At 37.5% G+C, this 16,114-nt stretch overlaps 1 protein-coding gene across 1 annotated transcript in view; it reads right to left on the bottom strand.

The window, feature by feature from the left end:
* ABCB11 (ATP binding cassette subfamily B member 11) overlaps positions 1 to 16,114 on the bottom strand; it is a 73,429-nt gene that overhangs the window by 51,481 nt on the left and 5,834 nt on the right. Inside the window, 6 exon segments of the mRNA XM_006182857.3 lie at positions 24 to 157; positions 713 to 800; positions 7,758 to 7,996; positions 8,910 to 8,961; positions 11,383 to 11,404; positions 12,671 to 12,770. Coding sequence (XP_006182919.2) covers positions 24 to 157; positions 713 to 800; positions 7,758 to 7,996; positions 8,910 to 8,961; positions 11,383 to 11,404; positions 12,671 to 12,746 — 611 coding nt within the window. The 5' untranslated portion in view covers positions 12,747 to 12,770.

The raw sequence follows: 16,114 nt of genomic DNA on the forward strand, positions 1-16,114 counted from the left end.
AAAATGTCCTACCCACCACTTACTCAGAAAATCTTGTGTTCAGCTCTCCCACTGAATTGCAGTCGAACCATCCTATTTCCATTCTCATTATGCTCCTAAAGTAAAACTTTCTCATTTTCTGTATCTGACGAGCTGCAGCAATTACCCAAAAGCATATCTAGAAATGGAGTAAGGAATGTTTAGCATTGTGATAAAAGTAGTCATTAATTCTTTCTCTTTTCAGAAGAAAATGCTTTCAGTATAACAGTTGAGAAAAGGAAGAAAGTAATTCACAACATGCCTCTTCTTGGGAACTAAGGTGTGAGCTCTGATATCTGCTGCTCACAGTGGAGGTGAGTGAAACCCCCGTGAACAGGGGAGCCAGAAACTTGGCTTTGAATCCAGCGCTGCCTCTTTCAGAGTTAACCTGATTAAGCTTCACGTTCCTCGTGTGTAAAAGTAAGCTCATCACACCAAATATGAATCACTGCTCTTAAATCACTATTTTTGCACACCACTTCTGAATAATTTTTCCCGAGAGACCTGCCAACAAGCATTTAGGCATAGTTTTCAGGCGGTCAGACAATGGCTTTCCCTCATGTCCCCCTTGAAATAGAACTGTAGTCCTTGTGGCTTCTGAATAACTTTAAGGTTAAAGAGCACACTTTACATTTCATTGTCATGTCTCTGAATTCAGATGTTGATCTGTGAATAACATGGAGGCGTCACTAACTTGAAAATATCCTGTGATAAGTACCGCGACGGCAATTCCAGCATAGTAACTGGCAAAGTTCACCATTTCACTTTCGATGTCCAGAAACCTTCAAAAGAGGGAAAAAATATGTTAAGACTCACAGGTAGGATCAAACTATCAAAAGATTACATTTGTGGGTCCAAAAGAATTTAAAATATACATATTCTATAGGCATGGCATTTTCTTTATGCAGAATTATACTGAATCCAACCAAATCCCTAAATAGACCTCATGATACCAATCACAGCAGAGATGCCTACCCTCCTTCATTTTTACTGGCAGAGATGTGAGGGCTGTGAAATAATTAATGGGCAGTTGTTGGAAGCCTAGACGGCAGCCCAGTGCCCTGTCCACTGAGGCTCCTTTCACTCTTGTTCCTTGTACAGCAATAGCACAATCACAGCTCACAATAGGGTTTTAAAAAGCCAGACACGTGTCTGAAAATACACTGGTAGACTAGAGATGTACTGCGTCAGGAGGCTTACTGTTACCTACTCTTGGAATCTTCAGCCAGCTTTTCAACTCCTTCATCCCAGAGTGACACTGGGAGAAATGTGTGTGTCATCTTCTCATAGAGAGAAAAAACCACTTTATTAGCCCAGTCTGACTACAGCTCAGGAAGCCTCACTCTCCAGGACAGTTTCTAAGGTTGAAGCCAAAGAACTTATGGAGAAGCAAGAAAGCTCTACAGGGGGTGGGAAGCACAGAACTCAGTGGTAGAGTGCTTAGCATGCACAGGGTACTGGGTTCAATCCCCAGTACCTCCAGTAAAAAATAAATACTTAATTATCCCTTCAAATAAATAAATAAAATCAACTGTACCCCAAAAAAGTTCTAAAAAAATAGAGAAAGCTCTATAGAATTTTCCCATCACAACTGTCATACTGCATCCCAAGGTTTGGAATTGGCAGGGGCAAGGAGATAAGAAAAAGTTATTCTGAAATGGCTTTCAGGAAATAAGAAATTTTATCATGAGATAATTCACGTATTGGTTGATGACACTGATCCTCAGGGACAAGCTAAATGATGCCCATTTCTTCAGAGAATCAAAAGACAGCATCTTTACCCTACATGCTCTGATCTTATGCACCTTCTAGTCTGAGGCCTTCCTTTTATAACCCAAACTCAAATTGTTCTCTCCCTCTACTGAACTCAGATCAATATTTAAGTATAATTTATTTAATTCAGAATAAATTATTATTCCATAGCAGATTTTATTGCCATCTTGCACTATCATTCAATATTTTCATTGAGCATACTTATGTTTGTCTTGCTGGTAAATTGCAAGCTACTTTAGGACAAAGGCTGGGTATAAGCTGCTTCCTCCCACTTCTGCAGCCTGGTACAACACCTTACACACAATACGTACTCAGTGGTTGTTGATTTTTCTTTGACTCTGAAAATACTAATGAGGAAGGGAAACAACTGCCTTGGTCAACCCCTCTGACAATCTCCAAACCAGCTAATGTGTCTGTTTTCACCACATTCCCAATCTTTCATGATGATTTAAGGGAATTCCTAGAATGAATGAGTTCTAGAAAACCATAAATTTACATATAAGTATCCACAATCAGAGGCTCTTACAAAAGCTAGGTATCTTTGTATAAACTGTAAAATGTAGTATTATGAGTAAAGATTAACAACGTATAAATGAGTCCATACTCTTGGTTTTTTGTTTGTGAAATGAATTTTGGGTGTCCAAAACCAGAAAATTATGAGCATTTGTCCAAAAATTTGATTTTCTGTAGTACATTCATTCTACAAATATTACAAGCAGAGGTCAGAGACTGCTTGTTGTGAAAAACAGAGCTGCCAGGTGTGAAATGACCTACTCAGACTAAGAGCTTTGAGCACTGAGCCAGCTGTGGGATTTTCTGGAGCAAAGTTCAGGAGAATTACATCATCGCCCAGGGGTGTGCACAGGACATGTGTAGTTTGAGATTCTTTTCACTGCTGAGGCACCCCAAAGATAAATGGTTAACTCACTTCTATTTTATTCTGGGAAGAAGTTATTAGAATTTTAAAGATTATTTCTGGGACAAGAGACAAACCTATCAGAAAAACTGACAGGAAGGAAAAGATGAGGCTGGTTGGGTTTCTTTGAACATCAAACTTGTCATCATCTGTGTGGTAAAAAGCTCTTGTGATTATAAAATCCTGCAAAGGATTCTATAAAGGTTGCAGGTGATCTGGAGCACAGCCTGGGTATCGCTTTAACAGCAAAACTGACACATGCCTACTTGAATAAATTAAGATTCCCCTGACTTATTTTTGAAGAGAGAAGAAGGGAGAGGACAATTACCAAGAAAAGGTAAAAGATAGTTTACAATGATATGAGGATTCTCACCTTGCTTTTTGTGAAAAATAAATGCACCATAAAATTAAATCACTCAACTTACACCAGTTTCAGATTTACTAAAGCCTTAGATTTTTCATTGAAAATATTCGAGAGGATATTTATCTTTATGACAAAGTGCACTGCCTAACCAGGCACCCTCCTTTCAATGGTTCTCACACACTGAAGACCCAATAGCCTTGACACCTTAGAGTGAAAATCAGTATCAACCCAAACTGGCAGAAATGTGTCCATATCCTAGTTTCAAAATGTTGGAGGGTCTATGTTCCTTAATGCATAGGACACTGACCTACGAACAAATGGTTCATCACTGGGTAAAGTTGCTTTATAGAGTACCCATACACTTTGGTAGGATACTGCCAGAATGGCTAAAATTTTCATTTCAGAGAATCCACGATAGGTTTTTTTCACCCAGGAAGCTACTTTTATTTGTTTGTTTTTAATTAAGATTTTTACTTTGAGGTAAGTATAGACTCATGTGCAATTGTGAGAAATATTAAAGAGAGATTATATATGTCCTTTATCCAGCTTCCCCCAATGGTAACATCTTGCAAATCTATAGGACACGACCACAACCAGGATGTTAACATGGATATAAAAGAACGTTCTCCTCAAGGATTCCTCATGTTGTCCTTTTATACCTACACATACTTCCAGCCAGCTCCCACTCCTCCCTTTACCCCTGACTACCACTAATTTGTTCTCTATTGCTATAGTTTTGTCATTTGAAGAATGTTTTAGAAATGGAATCACACAGTATGTAACCTTTGGGAATTGGCTTTTTTCACTCAGAATTATTCTTTCAAGTTTCATCAGTAATCCTTTTTATTGTTAAGTAGTATTCCATGGTATAGAGGTATCACAGTTTCTTTAACCACTTACTTATTGACGGATGTCTGGGTTGTTTCCAGTTTTTGTCTATTACAAATAAAACTTCTATAAACATTTATGTACAGGTTTTTATGTCAACATAATTTTTCATTTCTCTGGGATAAATCCCCAAGAGTAGAATTGCTAGGTTGAATAGTAGTTGCATGTTTAGGGTTTTTGTTTTTTTTTTTTAATTGCCAAACTTTCCAAAGTGGCTGCACCATTTTACATCCCCACCAGCAAGGTACAAGTGATCCAGTTTTTCCACATCCTCACCAGCACTTAGTGTTACCACTATTTTTTATTTTAGCCATTTTGATAAATTTGTTTTGACATCTCATTTTGATCTTAACTTGCATTCCCTAATCACTAATATTACCAGGCATCTTTTCATTGACCAACTTTATACTCTTAGTGAAATATCTGTCCATATGTTTTTCCCACATTCTAATTGAATTTTTTTCACCATTGAGTTTTGAGAGTTCTTTAAATATGCTAGATCCTAGTTTTGTGAGATATATAATTTGCAAATATGCTCTCCCGATCTGTAGCTTGTCTTTCCACCCTCTTAACAGGGTCTTTGGCAGAGCAAAAGTTTTTAATTTTGATGAAGTCCAATGTGTCCATTTTTCCTTTTATGAATTGTGCTTTTGATGTCAATCTAAGAGCTCTTTTTCTAGCATTACACCTGAAAACAGTCTCTTACATATTTTCTGAAATGTCTACAGTTTACTTTTTACATTTAAGTTTATAATTCAGTTTTAGCTCATTTTTGTATAGGTTCATTTTTTTGCCTATGGATGTCCAGTTACTCCAGCACCACTTGATAAAAAGTTTATCTTTCCTCCATTGAATTACTTTTTCATATTTGTCAACAATCAGTTAAACATATTTGTGAGAGTCTATTTCTGAGTTCTCTATTCTGTTTCTCTGTCAATACCACACAACCTTGTTAATGTCTGGAAATTGGGTAGATTGTCTCCTCACACTTCATACTTCTTTCTCAAAATTGTTTTAGATATTCCAGTTCTTTTGCCTTTTCATATAAAATTTAGAGTAATCATCTCTATATCTACAAAAAACTTTGCTGAGATTTTGCTAGGAATTGTATTAAACCTGTGTATCAACTTGGGGGAATTGACATCTTTACTATATTGAATCTTTCAATTCATTAACATAGTGTGTCTCTTCATTTATTTAGATCTTCTTTGATTTCTTTCACCAGCATTTTGCAGTTTTAAGCTGTACATGTTTTGTTACATTTACACTTAAGTAAAAATTTTTGATCAATTATAAATGGCATCATATTCTGAATTTTGGTGCCCACATGCTCATTGCTAATATAAAGATATACTATTGAATTTTGTATGTTTATCTGTTTTTTTTTTTTTGGCCTTGCTAAACTCAGTTTTAGGAGGTTTTTTGGGATTTTCTATGTCAACAATGTCATCTCCATTGACATGGTTGTATTTTTTTCTTTTTTTGCTTAAAAAAAAATCTAATTGTAGTGAAAAACATGTAACATAAAATTCATCAACTTAACCATTTTTAAGTATATAGTTCAGTAATGTTAGGTATTATATCAGTGTTTCTTCTATTTCCTTTCCTTCCTTATTGCACAGGCTGGAACTTCAAGCACTGTGTTAAATAACAGTGGTGAGAGCATATATCCTTGCCTTGTTTCTGGTCTTAGTGAGGAAGTTATTCCATCTTTCACTGTTATGTATAATGTTAGCTGTTGGATTTTTTAAATAGATGCTCTTTTGTAAGTTGAGGAAGTTCCCTTCTACTCCTAAAGTTCTCTAAAAGTCTTCATCATGGATAGATATTGAATGTTTTCAAATGCTTTTTCTGCATTAATGGAGATGATCATGTGATTTCTTTATCAGCCTGTTAACATGGTAGATTACATTGACTGTTTTTCAAATATTGAACCAGCTGTGCTTCCCTAGACCCTGCTTGGTCACGGTGTGTGATTCCTTTTTTTATATTGCTGAATTCTATTCACTAATTCTATTTGTTGAAGTTTTGCATCAATTTTCATGAGGGATATTAATACATGGCTTTCTTTTTTGAAATAGTTTTGTCTGGTTTGGGTACCATGGTAATATTAGCCATGTAAAATGAATTCAGAAGTGCTTCCTCCCATTATCTACAAAACATTATGGAAAATTGGTGTTATTCTTCTTTAAACTTAGGAAGAATTCTTCAGTAAAACCATCTGGGCCTGGAGGTTTTTGTTGTTGTTGTTATTCCAAAATCACAAATTCAGTTTCCTTCATAGTTAGGGCTATTCAAATTATTTACACCATATTAGGTGAGTTTTAGTTTTTGTTTTTAAGCAACTGGTTTCTCTCTCTATGTTGTCAAATTAACTTATGTTTGTAGTCATATCACTCTGTAGAAATCAGTTCAGTTCTGTTCTTCAACAAAAATGAAAGACTTAAAAGACTGTCATTAAAGATAATCCCTCTTTTATACAAACTGTTCTGAGTCTTACTTCCAATCAGAAGAGAAATATATGTATTTAGACAGTGGAAATTATTTCTAATGAGTAGGCTTATTATTTCAAAGCTGATTGTTTAAGGATAATTCTACACATTGTATGGTATCCTGTACCTTCCAGTCAAGGGCTAACCAGTTTCTAACTATGCACTTCATTGCATGCACAGGTTTCATGACTGGTTTCACCAACTAGACCTAAGCTCCACTAAGATAAGGACCATGACTCTTAAGATACAACCTTGTCCTTGATGCTTACACATTTTCCTGGTATACAGCTGATATCCCCCAAATTTTAGTTGAATGAGTGGATGAAAGAAAGACCCTAACAGCAAATAATATGGAAGTGCGTCAGTGATTTAGAAGGATTTGTTTATAATCTGGAATCAAGCCTGTAGAAAAATTTCTAAATGAAGGAGAAAAATATAAATTCACACGGGGGAGCCATTCCAAGTGTCTTTCTAGCCAGGATACGACTGCCTTTGGTTCTCGAACCTGAGTATGTGGGTTCATACGTGCAAATGAGCTTGTTCTGGCCCTGAGGCAGCATGAGGCAGGCTGCAAAGTCCATGCTGTGACAGTGAGTCAACCCTGTGTACACCATAGGACTCACTGATTACAAGGCAGCCTGTTGGGCTTATCACAGACAGAACAGGAGCACAGTGAGCTATGGCTAATTCTGCATGACTGTCTTCTGTTCACAGCATCACACCCCTCTTCCATAGAAACTCAACAACTAACTGAGACCAGCAACCCCAAAATCTAAGTCCTATAGCACAGTAATGAAATTCCCATTATAGACAGAAGACTGGGGATCAAGTGGGTCATCAACCACAGCAGCTAAGGCACAGAAGGGAGGCAGAGAAGAAGGGAAGGAAGGAAGAAAAGAAGAGAAAAGAAAGAGAAGGAAGGAAAGAAAGAGAGAAAGAAGGAAGGGAAAAGCAAGTCTTGGATATGAGACATGACAAAGACTTAAGTAAAATTCATGGGTCACCTTGATAGTGGCATTAAGTATTGGTAGTGTCAGCCTCCAGCCAGCGGTCTACAGAGTGGTTAAATTTGGGTGATGTGTTTAATGAGCAATTCCCAATTCTGTTTTTCATTAGGATTTAAAACCCTAGTAGGATACAAAGAACCTCGGGGCAGAGTAATTTATACAAATATGGGTAAATTTGTTTTTGTTCACTCTGTGTGAGATACCACTCCAGCTCAGTCAATAAGGCTCTCTTTTCACATTTTGAATTATAATCTAAGATATGAGCAAAAGAAAGTAAAAAGTGAAAAACAGCTGCATACCCACACCGTGTTCCATTTGTCACATTCTGGTTGAGGGAGCTGTTGGCCCACACTATGGTGTTGTTCACACATGCTTTTCCAGGGATCTGGAGTTCTTGTAATTCAGTGTCATAGTCAATAAAAACATCTGTCATTGTGCCAAAAATGATCAGCACGCCGGGATAGGCTACTCCATGGAGACATGCACAGAAGCTTCCCACAAACATCAGCCCAATGTCAGTCTTTGAAGAAAATCGAAACTTGAAAAACAAAGGATTCAGAGATCATCTATGGGTGAAAAGCAGGAGGGGCAGGAGGACTATTTAATTTTAGCTACTAGATTCTAATAAATAGTATTTAACACCAAATTTTAAGGGAATCATTTTAATGGAACAGTAGAGTTCTCACTAATATCGAAGGAAATGGTACATCAATTATCTAAATCATTAGGCTCTTACATTGTTAGTTTGTTATTTCTTTCCTAGTCTCTTAATTCATTCTCTTTATCTCAATAACTGACTTTAGTTCTTGGCTATTCATCCACTACTTAAGGGGGACACAATCACCGGCACTGATGCTATGGCCATGTAGGTATACTGTGTGGGTTATTCAGCAATAGTGTAAATTGGTTCCCACAACTGATGCTGACAAAGAAAAGTGCCTATTTGTGCCTAGAAATGCCTCCACCCTTACCAATTTGGGGAAAATACCCATACTATAGGATTTCTAAAAACTTGTCCTAAGAACAAATACACATGATGTGATTACTGTGATAATTTTCCTTACTAAAATGATAATTAGGGGCTTAGTGTTTATTTTCTAGAGTACTTTTCTGATTACCAGATAGAATTTGTGTGTTTAATCAGCAATAAGTTTCTTTTTAAAAAAAATATAGCTACATGTGCTATACACTAGGTCCTTACCATTTATCTATTTTATATATAGTAGTGTGTATATGTTAGTCCCAAACTCCTAAGTTATCCTTCCCCTGCTCCTGGCAATAAATTTCTAATTGCTATTCAGCATGTTATCACATAGACAAAGTTTATGACTGAAAAAGTGATCACCGTAGTTAAAAGTCTGCCGATATGACTAAAGCATTAACATTTCTTCCATGATCTGAACAACTCATGGTTGCAAAACCTCTGCCATAAATCAGCCCAGTTTTATTACCAGTTGAAAGAAGCCAACTTGACTGCTGCCACCTTTCTTCTCATTTTGTAACCTGAGGAGAAAAACATAGGGATTTACAGACCCAAAGCAATAAGAAATTCTCCCTCGATGGTGATTTTATGAGTCACCCCCACTGGCTGAGAAATTCTTGCCAAAACTGGTATCTTAAAAACAAGCTTTTATTTTCAGATTGACCTCTTCCAGAGATTTCAGTATAGCTGTATCTCATGTTCAGTAGAGGTTCGCTGAGGTTTTTCTGAGAGGTATTGAGAGAAAATAAAAAGAACTCTGCATTCCCAGTTATACTAACAACTACTGAATCTCAGCCTTGACCCTTGACCTATTTCTGCCTGTATTTCCTTATAAGTTGAGGTGGTTGGATTTTCTGATTTATAACTTCCTTCTGCACTTAAAAATTTTTTACAATTACATTAAATAGTGTGGATATTGTAGAGACGATAAAAAAAAAACTCCCATACTCCCCATGCAATCATATTTATTTATTTAGTTATTTATAATTCATTTTATTTCTCATAAAACTGTACTTAACCCATCCCTGAACTTTTCAACTCCAGGAATTTCAACTTCATCTGAGTCATCCATTCACAAATACACCCTGGACCTTATTTTCACTGATAACTGCTCTAAACTCCATGGGGTCTCTGGGACAGCCTGTACATCTTGTTTTCTCACTTCCTCCTTCCATACCTATATGACATCCCAGCTGAAACTTGAAGTTCCTTAACCCCTTAATTGACTTACAATTGCCAAACCCCATCAAGATTTTGCTTCCTTCCTCATGTATCTTAGGTCCCATTGCCTGCCATTTGGACCACACTCTCACCATCATCCTCAGTTCTTTTCCCCAGACTCACCCTTTCAAACTCTATCACTGCAGCCATCCAGCTGTTTCCCCTTCTCTTTCTAAAGCTGGGCTTCTGGGCCTGCTGGAGACAACCTCACCACCGTCTGAACTGATGCTGACACATGCTGTGCTTAGCACTTGGCCGCCCTAAGCTTCCCTTGCAGCTCAAAGTAAAATCACAAATCCTTGCTGATACATTCCAGGCGTCCGTGATCAGGCCAGTTGGTTCTCTGACCTTGTTTCCCCCTACCACACTCCATTTTTCACCGCCCAAGCCACCTGGTCTCTTTGCTGACCTTTGTCCTTGCCCAATTCATTCCCACCTCTGGGTGTTGCCACTTGCTATTTCCTCTTGCCAAAATGGTCTCCTTCAGATCTTTGCATGGCCAACTCACCCTCCTTCATAATTTCTCTCAAAAGTCACCTTCTCAGTGGGGCCTTCCATGACCAAATTCAACAATTGCAACTCTCCCCCCACATCATTTCAAATCTCCATTTCCAAGATTACATTTTTCCCTCTTAGAAAGGAAAAGATAAATTATCACTGGCTACCATACTATGTTTTATTTATTTCTGGTGTTTATTATATCTCCCCCACAAAGGGAGGGAGCTCTTCAGGGGCATGTGAGTTCCTCAACAACAGAGATTTTTGCCTATTTTGTTCTTTTCTATACCCTCAGAACCTATAATAGTGCCTGCTATCCAGTAGGCACTGCTATCCAGTAGGCACTCAATTAATATTTGTGAAATGAATGAATGAATGAAGGAGAACAGCCTCCACCCTATTCTTCATCCCTCTACAGACTATTCCCGTTGCCCTTGGCAGCTTTATCAAACTTCCACCATGATTCTCCCTCTATGCTGCCACCCCCATCGGAAGAGGTTCCTTTCCTCTAAAACCCAAAGCACTCACTCAACCTTCCTGCTCACCTTCTCACTGCACCTCACCTGCATCCCTGCCCGTTTTCATCTCTTAAGAACCCAGTGAGACTCAGGCTGACCCTACCATTCCAAGTCCAAGGTTAACGTTACCGCACCTATCACCTCTGTCTGCCATTAATTATTTAAAATTTCCTAAATATCTTCAACCTCTCCCTTTCCTACCACCTCTGTTTCAGAAACTTACCTGGCACCTCCTTCTGTCTTCTAAGTTAGACTCCATCAACCTTGCCCTCATGCCGAAGTATGATTGACTGACGTTTATTTTATATGAACTTTTAAACTCTTAAACTCTTTAAAGAGAAATATCTAATGATTAAATTTTAGGTTTCTACTATTTGCTTGTAGGGGGAATTTGGGGTTTCTTCCATAGAAAGAACCTTCTCTGTGCCCATGAAATCATACTTGTCCAACTTACCCTCTGCTTGTTTAGGTCAGAAATTCTGTGGTGTTCCTGGCCATACAGGGGGAGATTTGGACCTAACCAGAAGGGATATTTTCAAAGCTTTTTAAGATCAAATTATAGTAATATTTTAAAGAAAAAAAGAATGGATGAGAGACACCATTTTGTAGGAAGTGCAATGTGTATGAGAATGTATTTTGTGCTTTTTAGGGAATATTAGGGAATTAGTCCAGAAAATGTGATGCATTGTTGAAACAGTCACTTACTTTGATTTCTTATCATTGTTACCTGCCAGGATAAACACAATACACAAAGTTAATAATAATGACAAAAATGAAACTTACTCATTAACAGTTTTCCTCTGGAAAACATTTCTATAATTATTTTTATTCAAGGAACAATGCAAAATAAGTATTTGCTTTTTCTCCTTTCTCTCTCTCTATCCATATTATAGAAGAAGACACTCATTCACATTCAGGATCACTGCCTGGACTACACTTCTTGACTTTTCTCCAGAAAATGAGATCATTTTATTTTCTGAAGGTCAACTGAAGCCCAACATTTCTAAATTAGCCAAAGAAGATCTGATTTATTTGAACTACTGAATAAAACGGATATTTATTTATTGTTTGGTTCTTTAGAAAGATCAGGATTTATCTCTTTAAAATACAGATCACAAATCAACCAGACAATAAGATGTCATTGACACCCCTATGCCAGTAGAAGCCATAGGCTGGAGCCACATATTATTTTCCCCAGCAGAGGTCAGAGCAGATGGAGGGGAGCAGGCGAGGGGGGGTTCAGGGTCATGGGTGTAGGGAAGCCACAGGGAAAGAAACCCAAGGTGCTAATGTCAACTATCACCACGGGACAGCCCATCCTGGTTCCCCTGGCATTTTAATTTAATTTAATTAAGAGTAAAGAGGCAGTACAGTGTAGACAGAGATTAACCTCTTAGGTTTAGGAATCAGAACTGGATTAGAATTAGGCCTCCATTAATTATTAGTCATGTGATCTTTGCCAAGTTTAAAAAAAGAATCCAAGTTTCAGTTTCTGCTTCTGTAAAATGGAAAATCATAGGATTTTAAAAAAGTAATAATTGCAGCTTAGAATCATCTGCCCTCACTACCCACCAGGTATCGGTGCTACGGGCCCCCATCCACATCACCTCACTCTGGCAAGCAGAGCCTTTGTACAGTTCCTCTCAGGAAGTAGTGCTCACTAAACATTCACTACTATAATCAATTATAACAATAAGAAATAAAGGTAAGAATAATAGCCAGTACTGGAACAAAACTACTCCACCCAGGAAAGAGATATTTAAAGGTGAGGTGCTTTCACTCACCCACGCTTTGTGCATTCTTACCTGGCACTTAGACGTCCCATTACATGGCGTCTAGGGAGAAATACCCAGCCATGTGTAAGAATAACCCCAGTAATGGTTCTACTTATTGTTGCTGATTTTTCTCTGCTCCATGAACCTTCACTAGCTTGTTCCGCTTTTGTTCTCACCTCTCTTTGTACAAGAGACAGTAAGAGAAAAAGACTACATACATGATCTGTCTGACTCGAAACCATGATTGTCCTCTCCAAACTTCTTTACGCTGCGAAGGATTACTGAGTCAGACATGGTAACTGCAGTCCTCCAACAGCCCTAGAAAACAAAAGAATCATTACAATTATTATCTCTTTTCTCTTCTTTCCTCTTCTTCAAAGTAGCCAAATGAAACAGCAATTTAGTTCAAGAAATAACCTTCACTAGCAATCTCAGACAAAGGCAGACTTTTTTAAATTGGTTAACAACCCCATGCAAGAGTCCAATTATTAGGAAAGATAAACCCAAACCATTAATGATGGTTTTTGCTGGTTGATGGATAGGTGCTTCTTAGTTATTTGTTCTTTCTCCTTATTTGGACTTGCTTGATTGATTGTTTTAAACGAGTAAAAATAAAACCCACTAGATGGACACAACCAACTGGTGACATTTCTTGGGTCGGTAAGGCTGACCGATACTGGCGGTTAGGCTTCGGCGCTCCTTTGTAAATGCTGCCCCTAGATCCGGAATATGGCAAGTCCAGCATGGACCAGGGGAACTGCTACCAATTCATTTTATAACACAAGTATAACCCTGACATCAAGACAAACAAAACCATTATGAGAAAAATACAGAATTATAATTACTTTTGGAAAGAAATGTTAAAATGCCAAATATGCTCGACATAATATAGCAGTTCCTGAAAAAAAAAACAAAAAGTACCCATAGTGAGCAGTGTTGATTCCAGGAATGCAATGACTATCTAATGTAAAAAAAAAAAAATTAATCATCTTGAGATGTGGAAAAAGTATTCAATAAAAATTAATATCTATTCCTGATGTTTAAAAACCCATAAAATTAGAAAAAGCATTATGTTGTAATCCAATGGATAAATTTGGGTACTGATCAGTGATAAATACTAAAATCAATCATTGAAATACTGGCAAAGATTAAGTATCCAATGGTGCAAAGTGTTGTGAAGATGTAGAGATACTACATTAAGTCATTGAATCTCCCTAAGCTTCTCTTGGCTATGTCAATTTCTCAAAATTTTCTTGTTTTTGATGATCATGACTGTTTTGAGAAGTACTGAGCAATTATTTTGTAGAATGTCCCTTAAATTGGGGTTTATCTGCTGTTTTCATGATTAGACAGGGGTTGTATGTTTTGGGAAAGAAACCAGAGGTAAACTACACTTCTCATTACATCATATCAATCAAAGGTACTATCAAGGTGATGGTACCTATCAACATGATTTATAAAAAATTAATTTTAAAAAGTAAATTCAATATTAAGGAGAGTGAGGAACATTATTTAATTATGTAATTCATGAGGCCAGTTAAAAAAGTACTAAATAAACCAAATTTAAAATTCTTTTGTTCAACAACAAAAATTTCTTTAATATAGCAGTATTACATTCAGATTGTAATGGTTGCTGGTTATACCACTTTTGAAACTTTAACCAATTTTTTTTTCTCAAAAAGCAAAATGAACTCTTTGATAATGAGAAAATAATAAAACAACTGTAACAAGAATTGTGTTATTGCATTTCCTAATTTTAAAATGAGACTTTTTAAAGAATTCAGACTCCAGTTTTTTTGTGTCTTTGTTTTTTCTGGCTTAGCTCTTCATTTAAAAAGGTTTCTTTCCACTGGTGTGCAAATATTTTGCAGTATTTCGAGGCCATTGGTGCAGTGTCTTGCCCGTGAACTTCAGAATTTCACAGATCCTGGTACTGCCTGTGGCTTCACCCTAGGTTGTTGGATATGTTTTTTCACCTTTCTCCAGGCCCTGATTTCACCATCTTTTAGCTCAGGGAGTAGTTGTGATGGTGGTAAAATCCACCTTGCAGGACATGTGGGAAAATGACATGAAACTGTCCGTACATCGGTGAGCACAAAAGGAGAAGGCAGATAAAGTTCCCTTTGCCCTTCAAGCTTAGCGACGAAGCCCCCTCTGCCCTATCTCCACCACTGTTCTGGGGTCATCTGTCACACATTTTCTATTAAGGAAGAGAATGCTGATCAACCAACTAGTCGCTTCTCTTTCCTTCTCTACTTCCTTAGCAGTTCTGTACATTAGGATTCATATTAGGTTTACTTGCATTTTACTTCCTTCTGAACACAATGGTTTTTGTTATCTCCATTTTACTATTAAAAAGTCACATTCTCAAAGACAAAAATTCACACCCTTCAGCCAAAGTTCACCAAGAACACACCTGTAGTTTGACAATCTGGATTTATTACTCATAGCAGTGAGGGAGAACACACTGTGGGGGACCATGGGGTATCACAGTAAGAGGGTGTTAGGAAGAACCTATTATAGGACTCAGGCTTTAGTCAGGAGATTTGGGAGAGGGTCTAAGGAAGTAGGGGTTGTTCCACATTGAATGCTGTCAGAAAGCCGGAGCAACCTTATGACTGGGTGAAGAAAAAGCAGTCACTCATTTAGTAAGAGAGAGGGATGTTTGATATTTTGTGGGTTCCACAATGACCTTATTTTTGCCTGTGTTTGGACAGAATTAGGAATTGGCCTTGCTTTGTCTCATTTTATCCTGGCCTCAGAGTGACCTTTTGAGGTTGATGGGAAGTTAATTTTGTGTGTCAGTTTGAGTGGGCTAAGGGATGCCCAGAGAGTTGGTAAAACATTATTTCTGGGTGTGTCTGTGAGGGTGTTTACAGAAGAGATCAGCATTTGAATCGGTAGATGATGTTCCACCAATGCAGATTGACATCATGCAATTGTTTAAGGGTCTGAATAGAACAACAAGACAGGGAAACTGAGGGCAGGAGAAATGAAAGGACATTTTTCCAAAGAAGATATACAGATGTCCAACAGGCACATGAGAAAATGCTCAACATCATTAATCACCAGAGAAACGCAAATCAAAACCACAATGAGATGCCACCTCACACCTGTTAGAATGGCCATCATGAAGAAGCCAAGGGATAACAAGAGTTGGAGTGGACATGGAGAAAAGGGAACCCTGGCACACTGTTGGTGGGAAAGCAAACTGGTACCGTCACTATGGAAAACAGATTTTGAGGACATTATGCTTAGTGAGATAAGCCGACAGAGAAAGACAAATACCGTATGATGCCACTTCTAAGAAAGCTGAACTTGTAGGAACAGAGTAGAATGGTGGTTACCAGGGCCTAGGGGGTGGGAAAGTTGGGGAGATGTTGTTAATGGAACAAACCTGTAACCAGAAGATGAGTAAGTTCTGGAGATCTAATGCAAGCAGAGTGATAATAGTCAACAATACTGTGTTGTATACTTCAAAACTTGCTGAGAGAGAGATTGCAAAAGATTTTACTGCAAAAAAAAATCATAATTATGTGATATGATAGAGGTATTAGGTAAAGCTACAGTGGCAATCATATTGCAATAAATAAATGTATCAAATCAACATGTATACCTTAAACTGAGACAATGTTATGTCAATTATACTTCAATTAAAAATT

This window comes from Camelus ferus, chromosome 5 (genome assembly GCF_009834535.1).
Source record: "Camelus ferus isolate YT-003-E chromosome 5, BCGSAC_Cfer_1.0, whole genome shotgun sequence".
NCBI lineage: Eukaryota > Metazoa > Chordata > Mammalia > Artiodactyla > Camelidae > Camelus > Camelus ferus.